General features: G+C 40.2%; 1 protein-coding gene across 5 annotated transcripts in view; it reads left to right on the top strand.

The window, feature by feature from the left end:
- The first annotated feature begins 1,321 nt into the window (after nucleotides 1–1,321).
- Nucleotides 1,322–14,184, top strand: part of FANCM (FA complementation group M) — a 54,898-nt gene continuing 42,035 nt past the window's right edge. For 3 of the 5 annotated variants that reach the window (XM_019923960.3, XM_019923961.3, XM_019923957.3), the window contains exons 1-5: nucleotides 1,322–1,960; nucleotides 2,529–2,701; nucleotides 6,001–6,078; nucleotides 9,405–9,563; nucleotides 12,435–12,566. In XM_019923960.3, the coding sequence (XP_019779519.1) occupies nucleotides 1,426–1,960; nucleotides 2,529–2,701; nucleotides 6,001–6,078; nucleotides 9,405–9,563; nucleotides 12,435–12,566 (1,077 nt within the window). In that variant the 5' untranslated portion in view covers nucleotides 1,322–1,425. The remainder of the gene's footprint in view (nucleotides 1,961–2,528; nucleotides 2,702–6,000; nucleotides 6,079–9,404; nucleotides 9,564–12,434; nucleotides 12,567–14,184) is intronic. The other 2 variants (XM_019923958.3, XM_019923962.3) reach the window with 2 other exon arrangements.

Raw genomic sequence — 14,184 nt, 5'->3', positions numbered from 1 at the left:
AACCGGTTCCCTTCCCCCTCCCAAATACAAACATGATAAACAGCATGTCTAAAAGCAAGTCCAGACACTTGACCATATAAAACAATGTAAAGTGGCTACACGCAGGATGGCTCTTGCTGATGGTGGCGATGAGGGGGTGACATTATTAGTGGTCCAAACAACCTCGTGATGTGTGTGTACTTTTCCTCAATACACGAAGAAACAAATCTACAGAGGTTACTCGAGGTCGCCACTTTTAGAGGGGAGAAGCCGGGAATTGTATCCAAGTCTGAGGTAGAATGCTATCGCTAGAGTAGAATATCACCCCGACGCTTACTGCTCTATATCATTTATGAAGATGTAATGGTGGAGCATCAGGACGCCTTGCTTTTTTTCCCTTAGGATTTTCCAACGAATATCAGGACCATACCATTCACTTCTCTTTTAACAATACAAAATACTAAGATAATGGGGCTTCCCTGGTGGCGCAGTTGTTGAGAGTCCGCTGCCGATGCAGGGGACACGGGTTCGTTCCCCGGTCCGGGAAGATCCCACATGCCGCGGAGCGGCTGGGCCCATGAGCCATGGCCGCTGAGCCTGCGCGTCCGGAGCCTGTGCTCCGCAAAGGGAAAGGCCCGCGTACCGCAAAAAAAAAAGATAATGCGTTGCCACTCCTGAAAAAGAGAACTGGCGTTTTGTTTTCTCAGCCTGGATAGAGAAATAAGACACGTTATTTAATTTTATCTAAACATGTTTGTTTTTCACCTCATCTTCCGATTTAAAAACATGGCCAACCACAAGGAATAAGGCAAGTTAGACTCTCAATAACATTAAGTTAAAAAAAAATGGGTAGGGCTTCCTGGTGGCGCAGTGGTTGAGAGTCTGCCTGCCGATGCGGGGGACACGGGTTCGTGGTCCGGGAGGATCCCACGTGCCGCGGAGCGGCTGGGCCCGTGAGCCATGGCCCATGAGCCTGCGTGTCCGGAGATTGTGCTCCGCAAGGGAGAGGCCCCAACAGTGAGAGGTCCGCGTACCGAAAAAAAAAAAAAAAAAAAAATGGTTATCCATTGTTTCTGAACCTCAAGTTTATTTATTGTATCATTTTAAGAGGCATCAATTTCGCAATGATGCCCGGACACCTCGTCATTAGAAACGGAACCCAACTTTAGAGTCGATAAGAAATTGACAAGGGGACCAAATTTTCGGTGGCTCCATAACAACGCGCATGCGTCTCCTAGAGGGCCACGGTGTTTCCGGGAAGCCAGCCAATCACTTTCCCCACGCAAACTCAGTGGCGTCACTTTCCAACTGGATTGACAGGCCTTAACCCCGCCTTCTAGTTCTAGTGTTTTTTATGCGAAGATAACCGATGGGGTTTGGAACGGAGGTAGTTGAGCTGCAACAGCTGCTGGCGTCTGAGAGAAGCCTTCGGTGGTCTTCGGCCTAATGAGCAGGCGGCAAAGAACGCTTTTTCAGACGTGGGGCTCAAGAGTCTCCCGATCCACTGGGGCTCCGAGTTGCAGCTCTGGAACTGAGCGGCCTCAGAGCCCTGGCATCTCCGGGGCGAGTTTTCCTGCAGCGGCACAGGCAGCAGAGGCGGCGGAGGCGGCAGAGGCTCAGCCCGAGTCGGACGATGATGTGTTGCTGGTCGCGGTGTACGAAGCAGAGCGGCAGCTGAGTCTAGAGAATGGCGGGTTCTGCACCTCAGCGGGCGCCCTGTGGATTTACCCTACTAATTGCCCGGTGCGGGACTACCAGCTGCACATCGCCAGGACCGCTCTGTTCTGCAACACGCTGGTGTGTCTGCCTACCGGCTTGGGAAAGACCTTCATTGCCGCCGTAGTCATGTACAATTTCTACCGCTGGTTCCCCTCCGGCAAGATTGTCTTCATGGCCCCCACGAAACCTTTGGTGACACAGCAGATCGAGGCTTGCTACCGGGTGATGGGTATCCCGCAGTCCCACATGGCCGAAATGACAGGTATCTTAGAAACAGTGGGCTAATTTGAAATTAAGAGCTGGGACCCAGGGAAAAGTATGCGTTCTGGGAAATAGCGTTAAAGGAATTCCTGACCCGTGTGGAATAGTCCCCAGATCACAATATGCTTATTTTACGTCTTCTCCCTTGAAACATCATCTACTTGTAGCAAGTCCAGCTCTAATGAATAGGGTTGCTTTATTCAATCTTCAGAGAATTCCTGTATCTTGTCAAAGAATTTTGAAGTGATTATGTGTGTATACCCCATCGGTAAGTGAACATGAGTTTCTTCCGCAGAAGGATTTCCCAGTTGAAGAATTTTGTTCTCTTCAAATATTATGTCATTTTGTAGGAATTCTTTAATGGCAGTCTAGTCGTGGTTTTCGGTAAAAGCCAGCATTGACATTTGGACCACAACAAATCTTTAAAATGCATTCCCATGATTTGTCTAATTATCATCTTGAAAGCACATTACCAAAGCAGGAATGCATTCTGAAAATAGGCCAGGTTATTTATATTTTACAGATAACAGTCGGGAGTTTAGAATGTACAATGTCACTTTTATTTACAGGATGTACTCAAGCTTTCACCAGGAAGGAAATATGGGGCAGTAAAAGAGTCCATTTTCTTACACCTCAAGTCATGGTAAATGATCTTTCTAGAGGAGCTTGCCCTGCTGCTGAAATAAAGTGTCTAGTTATTGATGAAGCTCATAAAGCTCTTGGAAATTATGCTTATTGCCAGGTAATTTTGTTAAAAAGTATTTTATAGTGTAAATATATTGATGAAGAGCATTTTGGGGAATAATTATTAATGATGGAAGTTACTGATGGTATTATTATGAAAAGCCTTATATCTATTATCTCAACAGATGGTGATAAATACTTTCCTTCATCCATTCAAATCAGTCTCTGCTGTTGTTTGTTTTTTAAATTTAAACAAGACTATTAGTGTCAGATGTAGATGATGAGAGTCTCGTTGAGGCAGTGATCCACTACCATATAGTGGTAGGTAGTTAAAACAATAATAGGTGGTGATACTAGGGAGAGGGTATAGAGTAAGAGTAGAGGGAAAGTTTATTTCATTTAGTGCAAAGAGATGAATTTCACTGCCAGTTTGTGATTTTATTAAGCAGTTTCCTTGGGGACTTTTAAGTATTATTATATCTCTGTATTATTTTCTTGAGAATTGTTATCTAGAGTTGATCTCAGTCAGGAAATGGATATATTTTTCCAAGTTAAATTAATATCCAGTGTGTTAAAGTTTCTGCTTGAAAGGATCATTTTAAAAATTTTGTTCTAACTCTGTGGAATTCATTTTGTACATTTAGCTTACATTTAGCAACTTTTTTTTTTTTTTCTTTTGGCTGTGCTGCACGCCTTGCAGGATCTCAGTTCCCCGACCAGGGATTGAAGCCAGGCCATGGCAGTGAAAGCCCAGAATTCTAACCACTAGGCACCAGAGAACTCCCCTTAGCAACTTTATTTTCAAAAAATTTCTACACATTAGGTGATTTTTTTTTTAAACTACAAGGCTATGCTTTCACTGAGTACAATGAGACATGACTGACTTCTTTAATATATAAATAGCACTAAGAATTTATACTACACTGAATATTCCAGATACAGTTTCCAACAGGCACACAGCTTGTTGAAGAATGTAGCTTCCTGGGTTACAAACACAACACCACTTCTATAAAATGCTTGAGAATCCCTCCTGGAAAAAAAGTAATGTATCAGGGAGATTTTTTCTTGTATCAGTTTTTAATTAGGACAATTGTTCTTAAGTCTCCATTAAGTATAATGTTCTGTTTTTTTTTTGACGGTACCTCATGGCTTGTGGTTTGTGGGATCTTAGTGCCCTGACCAGGGATTAAACCTGGGCCCTTGGCAGTGAAAGCGCAGAGTCCTAACCACTGGACTGCCAGGGAATTCCCTATAATGTTCTATCTTTAAATGTATTCTGTATCATGTTTTAAAAAACGGCATAAATAATATTTTTTGAGTATTGATCAATATTCAGTTTGAGTCTCATTGAATTCATCTTTGACATGGGTTGAAATCAGAGCAGTTTTAAGATAATCTAGTTTTAGTACCATTTGCAGTAGCAAGACATGGAAACAACCCAAATGTGCATCAACAGATGTTTGGATTAAAAAGATGTGGCGTATGTGTATATATATATATATGACACACACACACACACACACACACACACACACTGGAATATTAACCATAAAAAAGAGTGAAATATTGTCATTTGCCACTCAGTGAAATAAATCAAACAGAGAAGTACAAATACTATATGATATCACTTATATGTGGAATCTAAAAAGATAATACAAATGAATGTATATACAAAACAGAAACAGACTCACAGACATAGAGCACAAACTTGTAGTTACCAAAGGGGAGAGGAAAGGGTGGAGGGACAAATTAGGGTATGGGATTAACAGATACAAACAACTATATGTAAAATAGATAAGCAACAACGATTTACTGTACAGCACTGGGAATTATGCCCATTATCTTGTAATAATCTATAATATATAATATGCGAAAATACTGAATCACTATGCTGTATACCTGAAACTAAGACAGTATTGTAAATCAACTATACTTCAATTTAAAAAAAAATAATCTGCTTTTAGTTTCCTACCTTTAATGTGGAACTATGGGATAGTAAGAGCTGTTCCTGTGACTTAGTTTACTTAGGGGTCCTTTTTCCTTGTATTGCGGCATATGGGAATCTGGCAAATTATCCAGTATTGATTATACCAGAAGTGGGTGTTGAATTCAAACTGTAAAGCCTAGAGAGATGCTTTGGTGCCCCTTGGAAAATGTTTTAGGATTTAAAAGGGAATTTAGATTTTAAAAATTACCCCAAATTAGCCTTATTTTTTTATGAATAAACTTAATTTAAAAATTGTGAGCCTTCCACATGAAATCTAACTTCTTTAAAATCTTTCCTAAAACAAACTTTTTTCATTTCAAATCTAATTTCACATCTGTATTTAATTTTTTTAAATTGATTAATTATTTTTGGCTGTGTTGGGTCTTCATTGCTGCATGTGGGCTTTCTCTAGTTGTGGCGAGCAGGGGCTACTCTTCATTGTGGTGTGAGGGCTTCTCATTGCAGTGGCTTCTCTTGTTGCGGAGCACAAGGTGTGCGGGCTCTAGGTGTTGCGGGCTCTAGGTGTGCAGGCTTCAGTAATTGTGGCACGTGGGCTCAGTAGTTGTGGCTCGCAGGCTCTAGAGCACAGGCTCAGTAGTTGTGGCTCATGGGCTTAGTTGCTCCGCGGCATGAGGGATCTTCCCGCACCAGGGGTCGAGCCCGTGTTCCCTGCGTTGGCAGGCTGATTCTTAACCGCTGCGCCACCAGGAAAGTCCCTGTATTTAATTTTTTTTCTATTTTTGTGTTATGATTTATCTTAATCTGGCAAGTGTGCATATGGATATAGCTGTAAGCCTAGACTGTGGCCCAAGCAATGGAGAATAAACTTGATCTTTTTCTACCATTTGCTCTTGAATTAGCCCTTTGAATATTTTGATTTGCCTCAGTATAGGCCTTGATGTTGTAGCTTTATGTATAGAAGAAACCCTAAAGTGTTTTTTTATTTTTTTATTATTATTATTTATTTTGCGGTACGCGGGCCTCTCACTGTTGTGGCCTCTCCCGTTGCAGAGCACAGGCTCCGGACGCGCAGGCTCAGCGGCCATGGCTCATTGGCCCAGCCGCTCCGCGGCATGTGGGATCCTCCCGGACCGGGACACGAACCCGTGTCCCTTGCATCGGCAGACGGACTCTTAACCACTGTGCCACCAGGGAAGCCCCCTAAAGTATTTTTGATTGGGATAGAGTATAAACCTAAATCATTTGCTCTTCAGATAACATAACTAAAGATAGTTCCATCTGCTAGTCCATCAGTACTCTAAATAAGGAACAATGATAGTGGATCAGATATACTAGCTTGTTTAACAGAATCATTTTTATTTTTGTATTGTGCAGATGAAATTAAAGAATTGTTTTTTTTTTTTTTTAAGGTTGTAAGAGAACTAGTCAAATATACAAATCACTTTAGAATCTTGGCTCTTAGTGCCACACCAGGTAGTGATATAAAGGTAAGTAAAATTTATTAATGTTTAAGAAAATAAGAACTTTTGTATGTGACCAGATCAGTTTTCCATTCTAGTATTTAGTTTAACATCAGGAGTACAGCATTTCATATAAGATGCCTACCTTTTCTTCTGTGGTTGTAGGAGACTATCTACATTAGAGTCTTCAGACTTCAGTGTGCCAAAGAATCACCTAAAGCGGTTTTTTAAATTTTTACTGTTTTATTTTGAAATGACTTTAGACTTCCAGAAAATTTGCAAAAATTAAAGTCTGTATATCCTTCACTCAGCTTCCCCTAATGTTAACATATTACATAACCATAGTAAAATTATCAAAACCAGGAAATTAACATTGGTACAATACTAGTAACTGATCTGCAAATCTTATTTGACTATTGCCAGTTTTCCCACCAGGGTCCTTTTCTGCTCTGGGGTCCATTCTATGATCCCACATTGCATTTAGTTGTCACATCTCCTCAGTACCTTCCAGTCTGTGACAGTCCTCATTCTTTTCTTGTCTTCCATTACCTTGATGCTTTTGAAGAGTAGGTGCCAGTTATTTTGTAGAATATCCCTCAATTTGGGATTGTCTGATGTTTTCTTATGATTGGAGTGAGGTTCTGTATGCATTTTGGGCAAGAATACCCCAGAAGTGATGTTGTACCTTTCTTAGTGCATTGTATCTGAGAATACATGATGATTTGTCTTATTACTGGTGCTGTTAATTTTGGCTTGGTTCAGATGATGACTTTCTGGTTTCTCTATTGTAAAACTACTGTTTTTCCCTTTTTACTTAAGTCTGTTGTGGGGGAGATACTATGAGACTATGTAAATATTCTGTTTTAGCATCCAATGATGGTTCTTGCTTGCAACAATTATTTCTGTGCTGTTTGCCGAATCATTATTTCCTCTTTCCCTCATTTCTTTTACATTTCAAAATTTGAATTCTTCTGTTGTGAAAAGCTGTCTTCTCTCCTCATTTATTTTATTTATTTATTTATTTATATTTGCTGTACGCGGGCCTCTCACTGTTGTGGCCTCTCCCGCTGCGGAGCACAGGCTCCGGACACTCAGGCTCAGCGGCCATGGCTCACGGGCCCAGCCGCTCCACGGCATGTGGGATCTTCCCGGGCTGGGGCACGAACCCGTGTCCCCTGCATCGGCAGGTGGACTCTCAACCACTGCGCCACCAGGGAAACCCCTCCTCATTTATTTTTAATTCAGGTCTTTACATCAATATGGACTAATGGATATATATATATATGGATATATATATATATGGATATATATATATATTTTATTGGCTACAATCCAATACTATCATTAATAATTTTGATTATTCTAGATTGGGCCATTGAGAGTGCCTTGAAGATGGCTCCTGTGTCCTTTAGAATGCACTTTTGTTTGTTCGTGTTTGTTTTGAACACTTCCTAACTTACTGGCATCACAAGATATTTTATGATCATTTAGTGTTTTTCCAGTCCCTGCTGTGGAATCCACCATTTCTCTAGGGAGCTCAGAGGATGGTAAAAAGTTTTGAGCCCTATCCCATGCAGATTTTGAGCCTTATCCCATGACATTCTAATTTAGTAGCTCTGAATGGTCTTCTGTGTTAGGTTCTGGATAATTTCAAAGGTAGCTTTCAATTCTGCCAAGCCATAGACTTTTTTCCTTCTGTCCATAGCCTCGATTAGTTTTAGAAATTTCTATCGTATCATTTCTGCCCAACCTTTTTTAAACATGCTTGATTGTTTTTAATCATCAAGTCTCTGCTTAAATATCACCTCTTCAGAAAAATTCACTCTTAAGCTATGAAAAGTCAACTCTTCCTATCTTGTTATTTTCTTCTTAATATCTATCACAGTCTGTCATTCTTTTGCTTATTCATTTATTTGTTGTATTTTTGCTCCACTAAAGTAGTACCTACATGAATGTAGGGATTATGTCTATCTTGGTTATGCCTCTATCACCAATTCAATACCTGGCATGTGGGAGTTACTCAAATATTTCTTGAATGAATGAATGATTAAAAATACTAAAGTCTGGGACTTCCCTGGCGGTCCAGTGGTTAAGACTCTGTGCTACCAACGCAGGGGGCACGGGTTCAATCCCTGGTCGGGGAACTAAGATCCCACATGCTGTGCGGCCAAAGGAAAAAAAAATACTGAAGTCTTAGTCAATTTTATAAAATGGTCATATATTTACTCTAGAGTTTGAATGTATGTGGACATTCAGTAACAATAGTGTACTACTGTATTAGGCATTATACTAGGTGTTGGGAATACAAAAGTGACTAAGATGTGATTCTTGCCCTAGAGTATTTTTTGTCTGAAACTAAGCCCATGAGGCTTTACTAGTTTTAAAAAAAAGAGTTCTTAATTTCTGGATATTTTCAGGATTCTTTCTTCATCCTTCCCTCCATCCATCCATCTCTCCCTTCCTTTCCTTTTTTTCATCACACCCAGTAGAACTGTGGTCTAATGGTACAGCAGTTGTTTATACCAACAGGTTTTTTGTTTTTTCTTAAATTCCCTATTTTTACAATTAAGTTCCTTTATAAGCTTTTGGTGAATGAAATTTAGCTCCAGAAATATATTCACAGCATATATATTGATTTAAATGGAAAATATTCCACTCATTTATTTATTTATTTATTTTTATTTTTGGCCACACCCGCAGCTTGTGGTGTCTTAGCTCCCTGCCAGGGATCAAACCCACACCCTTGGCAATGAAAGTGTGGAGTCTTAAACCACTGGACTGCCAGGGAATTCCCTCCATTCATTTATTAATAATAGATTTAGTGTAGGACATATGCCCTCAGTTTCTTAACAAGTCAGTTTGTAAAGTATTTCCAAGGTACATTTGTATCCTTTAGTAGTAACAGGACTTCTCTGTTTTCCCCATAAAAAATCAGTGGAAAAAAGTATTTGCCAGGGAATCAGGAAATCTGGGTTTTAGTTCTGGCTCTAAAATTGACTGTTATATAATGTTTTGGGGATTTGGTTTGCTAATTTGAAACTTCTGTTTTGTCTGAGTCTTTATAAATATTGACAAGATATAACACTACCATTGGAAAGCACAAAATACATTTGAGGAACTTGTTGGACATTTTATCTCTTGGATGCTTGGCATGCAAGAAAGATGTTTCAAAAGCATTTTCCCCTATTGTGCCACTCCTGATGTGCTATAATTTGTAGTTTTAAAAAATATTTAATGATATAAATTTCTAATTTTTTTTCAAAAACTTATTGCTATTTTATTTTTGTTAGTGGCAAACTAAAAAATTTAGTAAGTAATATAATATATAATCATACTTAATTGATTTTCTATAGGCTGTGCAACAGGTTATTACTAATCTACTAATTGGGCAGATAGAGATTCGTTCTGAAGATTCTCCAGATATTTTGCCATACTCTCATGAAAGACGAGTTGAAAAGCTTGTTGTTCCTCTTGGTGAAGAACTTGGAGCTATCCAAAAGGCATATATACAGGTAAGCCATTTTTATCATAATTCAGGGTTTTAATAAATGAACTGATAATGTAATTATTTTACTTAACAGAATCCGACTGTGAGAATGTATAGTTATAATCATTTATATAATTAATATGGTAAAAAATTCTTTGAAATGACAATTTTCAGTATGAGCGCCATGTTTTATATGTACTGGCAAACTATTAGTTAAAGAGGAAATACAAAATGATGGACCGTTTCTAAAGCCAATTTAGTTTTGTATTTTCTTAAGTAAACCTTTTAATTGCAGTATAACCAGCCCCCCCAAACATATGAACAGCATAGTACATGTAAGTGTGCAGCACAGTAAATTTTCACATAGTGAACACACCCAAAACATGTATCCAGATTCAACCAGAACTTTCTTTGTAAGGAAATATATTTTCAATATATTCCTCCCTGATCCCTTGTACAGCAGTGTTTCTCAACTGGGGACTATCTTGCCCACTTGGTGGCATTTGGCAATGTCTTGACACATTATTGATTGATTGGTTGCGTTGGGTCTTCGTTGCTGCACGCGGGCTTTCTCTAGTTGCAGCGAGTGGGGGCCACTCTCCGTTGCGGTGCGCGGGCTTCTCATTGCAGTGGCTTCTCTTGTTGCGGAGCACGGGCTGTAGGCGTGCGGGCTTCAGCAGCTGTGGCTTGCGGGCTCTAGAGCGCAGGCTCAGTAGTTGTGGCACATGGGCTTAGTTGCTCCGTGGCATGTAGGATCTTCCCGGACCAGGGCACGAACCCGTGTCCCCTGCATCGGCAGGCGGACTCTCAACCACTGCGCCACCAGGGAAGCCCTAACTTTATTGATTTCTTTTAGAGTGCTTCTTTAGGCACATGTGGTCAGCAAAGCTGATCAGCAAAGCTAGAAGAGAAGAAAGATTGAAATGTACTAAAATAGATATATTTTAGGAAATAAAACTTAGGCAAATTACATGTTGCTGTAGTAGGTCTTCATCTGGAGGTCGCTTTTTACCTTCACTGTGGCATCAAGCTCACGACCTTTTGTCTGCTGTTTCCTCTGCCTGGAATGCTCTGTCTTCAGAACTTCTCAGGCTCGGCATACTTTATCATTCAGATGTCAAGTATTACCTCTTAAAATAAACCATCTTTGGTGGCATGAACACGTGGAGAACTGTGGGAGCCTGCATGCCCAGTTCTCCCCTGAGAGTGCCCTGCTGTCACCCATGCAGCAGTAGGCTCCGTTGCTTGCCCAACCCGGGCCACCGTCTCTCCTGCTGCTTGGTACCAGAGGCAGCCCTGGCCCAGAGCGGTCCATCCCCAGCCAGGAACCTTAGTGTGGGAAACTGGCTGCTTGGAGGTGGAAGGGCGCTGGCAAGGTCACAATCCAAGGGCCCGCTCCTCTGCATCCTGGGGCTGGATGACGGATGAGGCAGGGGGTGCCTGGGCAGAGCACAATTGCTGCTCCTCCCCCCACCCCCCAAAAAAAAGAAAGAAAGAAAGGAAGGGAGAGAGGAAGGAAGGAAGGAAAGAAAGAAAGAAACCCTTTTTGTCCACTTATATGATAGTGACCCCCTTCCCATCAAAGACTCTACAAAGCATTACTGTGTTTTAGGTTCTTAAATGCTTTATCATAATCAAAATTCTCTTATTTTCTTTGTTCACTTCTTTACTCCTTTCTTCCGTCTATTAAATGTAAACTTTAGGAAAATAGAAACTTCATTTGTCTCAGCCACAATATCCCCAGCATCAGGAACGATGTTTGATATGTAGTATATACTTAATGAATATATTTTTAAAAATATCTATTTATTTATTTATTTGGCTATGTCAAGTCTTAGTTGTGGCACGCAGGATCTTTGTTGTGGCATGCAAGATCTTTCATTATGGCACGTGGGCTTCTCTAGTTGCAGCGCGGGCTCTCTAGTTGTGGCACGCAGGCTCCAGAGCGTGTGGGCTCAGTAGTTGTGGCATGCAGACTTAGTTGCCCTGTGGCATGTGGGATCCTAGTTCCCCAACCAGGGATCGAACCCGCGTCCCCTGCATTGGAAGGCAGATTCTTAATCACTGGACCACCAGGGAAGTCGCTTAATGAATATTTTTGAGAGAATGGATCAGTGAATGAAATTAAATGTACTCAAGGAATTTTGATTTAGTCATCACTCTACAAATATTTGCCTATGTGCTAGACTTGTTCTAGGCATTGAAGATGCAACAGAGCAAAAAATCGAGGCCCTCCTTTCATTGTGCTTAGTTTGGAGGGAGAGGAGGAGAGTTAAGAAATAAACAGATAAACACATATGTTCGTTTTTTGTTTTTTTTTTAAAATAAATTTATTTATTTTATTTTTGGCTGCATTGGGTCTTCATTGCTGTGCACGGGCTTTTTCTCTGGTTGCGGCAAGCAAGGGCTACTCTTCGTTGCAGTGCACCGGCTTCTCATTGTGGTGGCTTCTCTTGTTGCAGAGCACAGGCCCTAGGCCCATGGGCTCAGTAGTTGTGGCTCGCGGCTCTAGAGCGCAGGCTCAGTAGTTGTGGCACATGGGCTTAGTTGTTCCATGGCATGTGGGATCTTCCCAGACCAGGGCTTGAACCCATGTCCCCTGCATTGGCAGGCGGATTCTTAACTGTTGCGCCACCAGGAAAGCCCAACACATATGTTCTTGAATTATCACTGAATCTAATAATTGCTTGTGCTGACTCTCACATGGATTATCTGAGGATAATTGTCAAGCACTTTAAAACTTTATCATCTCTTCTGTGTTTACTTAAAAGTTCATTTTAAGACAAACTTTATTTAACATATAATTTAATATATAAAACTATTTTAGTATGTGAGGAAATGTATTTGTAAAAGGATTTTAAAATAAACTTAAACTAAATTTCTTTGAAATTTGCAGATTTTGGAAGCACTTGCAAGTTCTTTGATTCGGAGGAATGTTTTGATGAGAAGGGATATTCCCAATCTAACAAAATACCAGATAATTCTGGCAAGAGATCAATTTAGGAAAAACCCATCTCCAAATATTGTGGTAGGTATTTTAAAATAAATTTTGCTGATAGACTACATTTTTACTTAGAACCAGGATGAAATGTAAATAATGATTATTTTTTGGTATATATTAGCTCATCAAGAATTCAGGGGTGGTTTATATAGTTTATAAAAACATGAAAAAGATCTAGCAGGAATACAGTTTAATGATGTGAATTAAGATAAATTTATCTTATAACTTTTAATTAAGAATTGGTCTTTTAGTTCACTTCTGTTTTGCAAAGTAAAAGGGTCATAAGAGGGTAGATTTTAACTAACTTTTAGACCCATAGCATTTAGTCTTAAATCTCCATACCATGAAGCAACCGACAAAGGATTAATCTCCAAAATTTACAAGCAGCTCATGCAGCTCAATAACAAGAAAACAAACAACCCAATCCAAAAATGGGCAGAAGACCTAAATAGACATTTCTCCAAAGAAGATATACAGACTGCCAACAAACACATGAAAGAATGCTCAACATCATTAATCATTAGAGAAATGCAAATCAAAACTACAATGAGATATCATCTCACACCAGTCAGAATGGCCATCATCAAAAAATCTAGAAACAATAAATGCTGGAGAGGGTGTGGAGAAAAGGGAACACTCTTGCACTGCTGGTGGGAATGTGAATTGGTTCAGCCACTATGGAGAACAGTATGGAGGTTCCTTAAAAAACTACAAATAGAACTACCATATGACCCAGCAATCCCACTACTGGGCATATACCCTGAGAAAACCAAAATTCAAAAAGAGTCATGTACCAAAATGTTCATTGCAGCTCTATTTACAATAGCCCGGAGATGGAAACAACCTAAGTGCCCGTCATCGGATGAATGGATAAAGAAGATGTGGCACATATATACAATGGAATATTACTCAGCCATAAAAAGAAACGAAATTGAGCTATTTGTAATGAGGTGGATAGACCTAGAGTCTGTCATACAGAGTGAAGTAAGTCAGAAAGAAAAAGACAAATACCGTATGCTAACACATATATATGGAATTTAAGAAAAAAATGTCATGAAGAACCTAGGGGTAAAGCAGGAATAAAGACGCAGACCTCTTAGAGAACGGACTTGAGGTTATGGGGAGGGGGAAGGGTGAGCTGTGACAGGGCGAGAGAGAGTCATGGGCATATACACAGTAACAAACGCAGTAAGGTAGATAGCTAGTGGGAAGCAGCCGCATGGCACAGGGATATTGGCTCGGTGCTTTGTGACAGCCTGGAGGGGTGGGATGGGGAGGGTGGGAGGGAGGGAGACACAACAGGGAAGACATATGGGAACATATGTTTATGTATGACTGATTCACTTTGTTATAAAGCAGAAACTAACACAGCATTGTAAAGCAATTATACCCCAATAAAGATGTTAAAAAAAAAAAAAATCTCCATACCGAGGTTGGATTAAGCATCACAGTAAGCTTTGTATTTTTAATCTTTATAGGAAAAAAATAGGTGGATAGGAACATATCCATCAAGTTAGGTCCAGAGTCAAAAGAGATGCTTACAAACATGAAAAGGCACTGAGTCATTCTTGGAACTGAGAGGGAATGCATGTGCAAAAGGACAGAGGCAATTGAATGAAGGTATAAAGGAGACAGTGAGAAAACC

This window comes from Tursiops truncatus, chromosome 2, assembly GCF_011762595.2.
Source record: "Tursiops truncatus isolate mTurTru1 chromosome 2, mTurTru1.mat.Y, whole genome shotgun sequence".
Lineage (NCBI taxonomy): Eukaryota > Metazoa > Chordata > Mammalia > Artiodactyla > Delphinidae > Tursiops > Tursiops truncatus.
The sequence above is the reverse complement of the archived record's forward strand: the minus strand, read 5'-3'. Positions and strand labels throughout refer to the sequence as shown.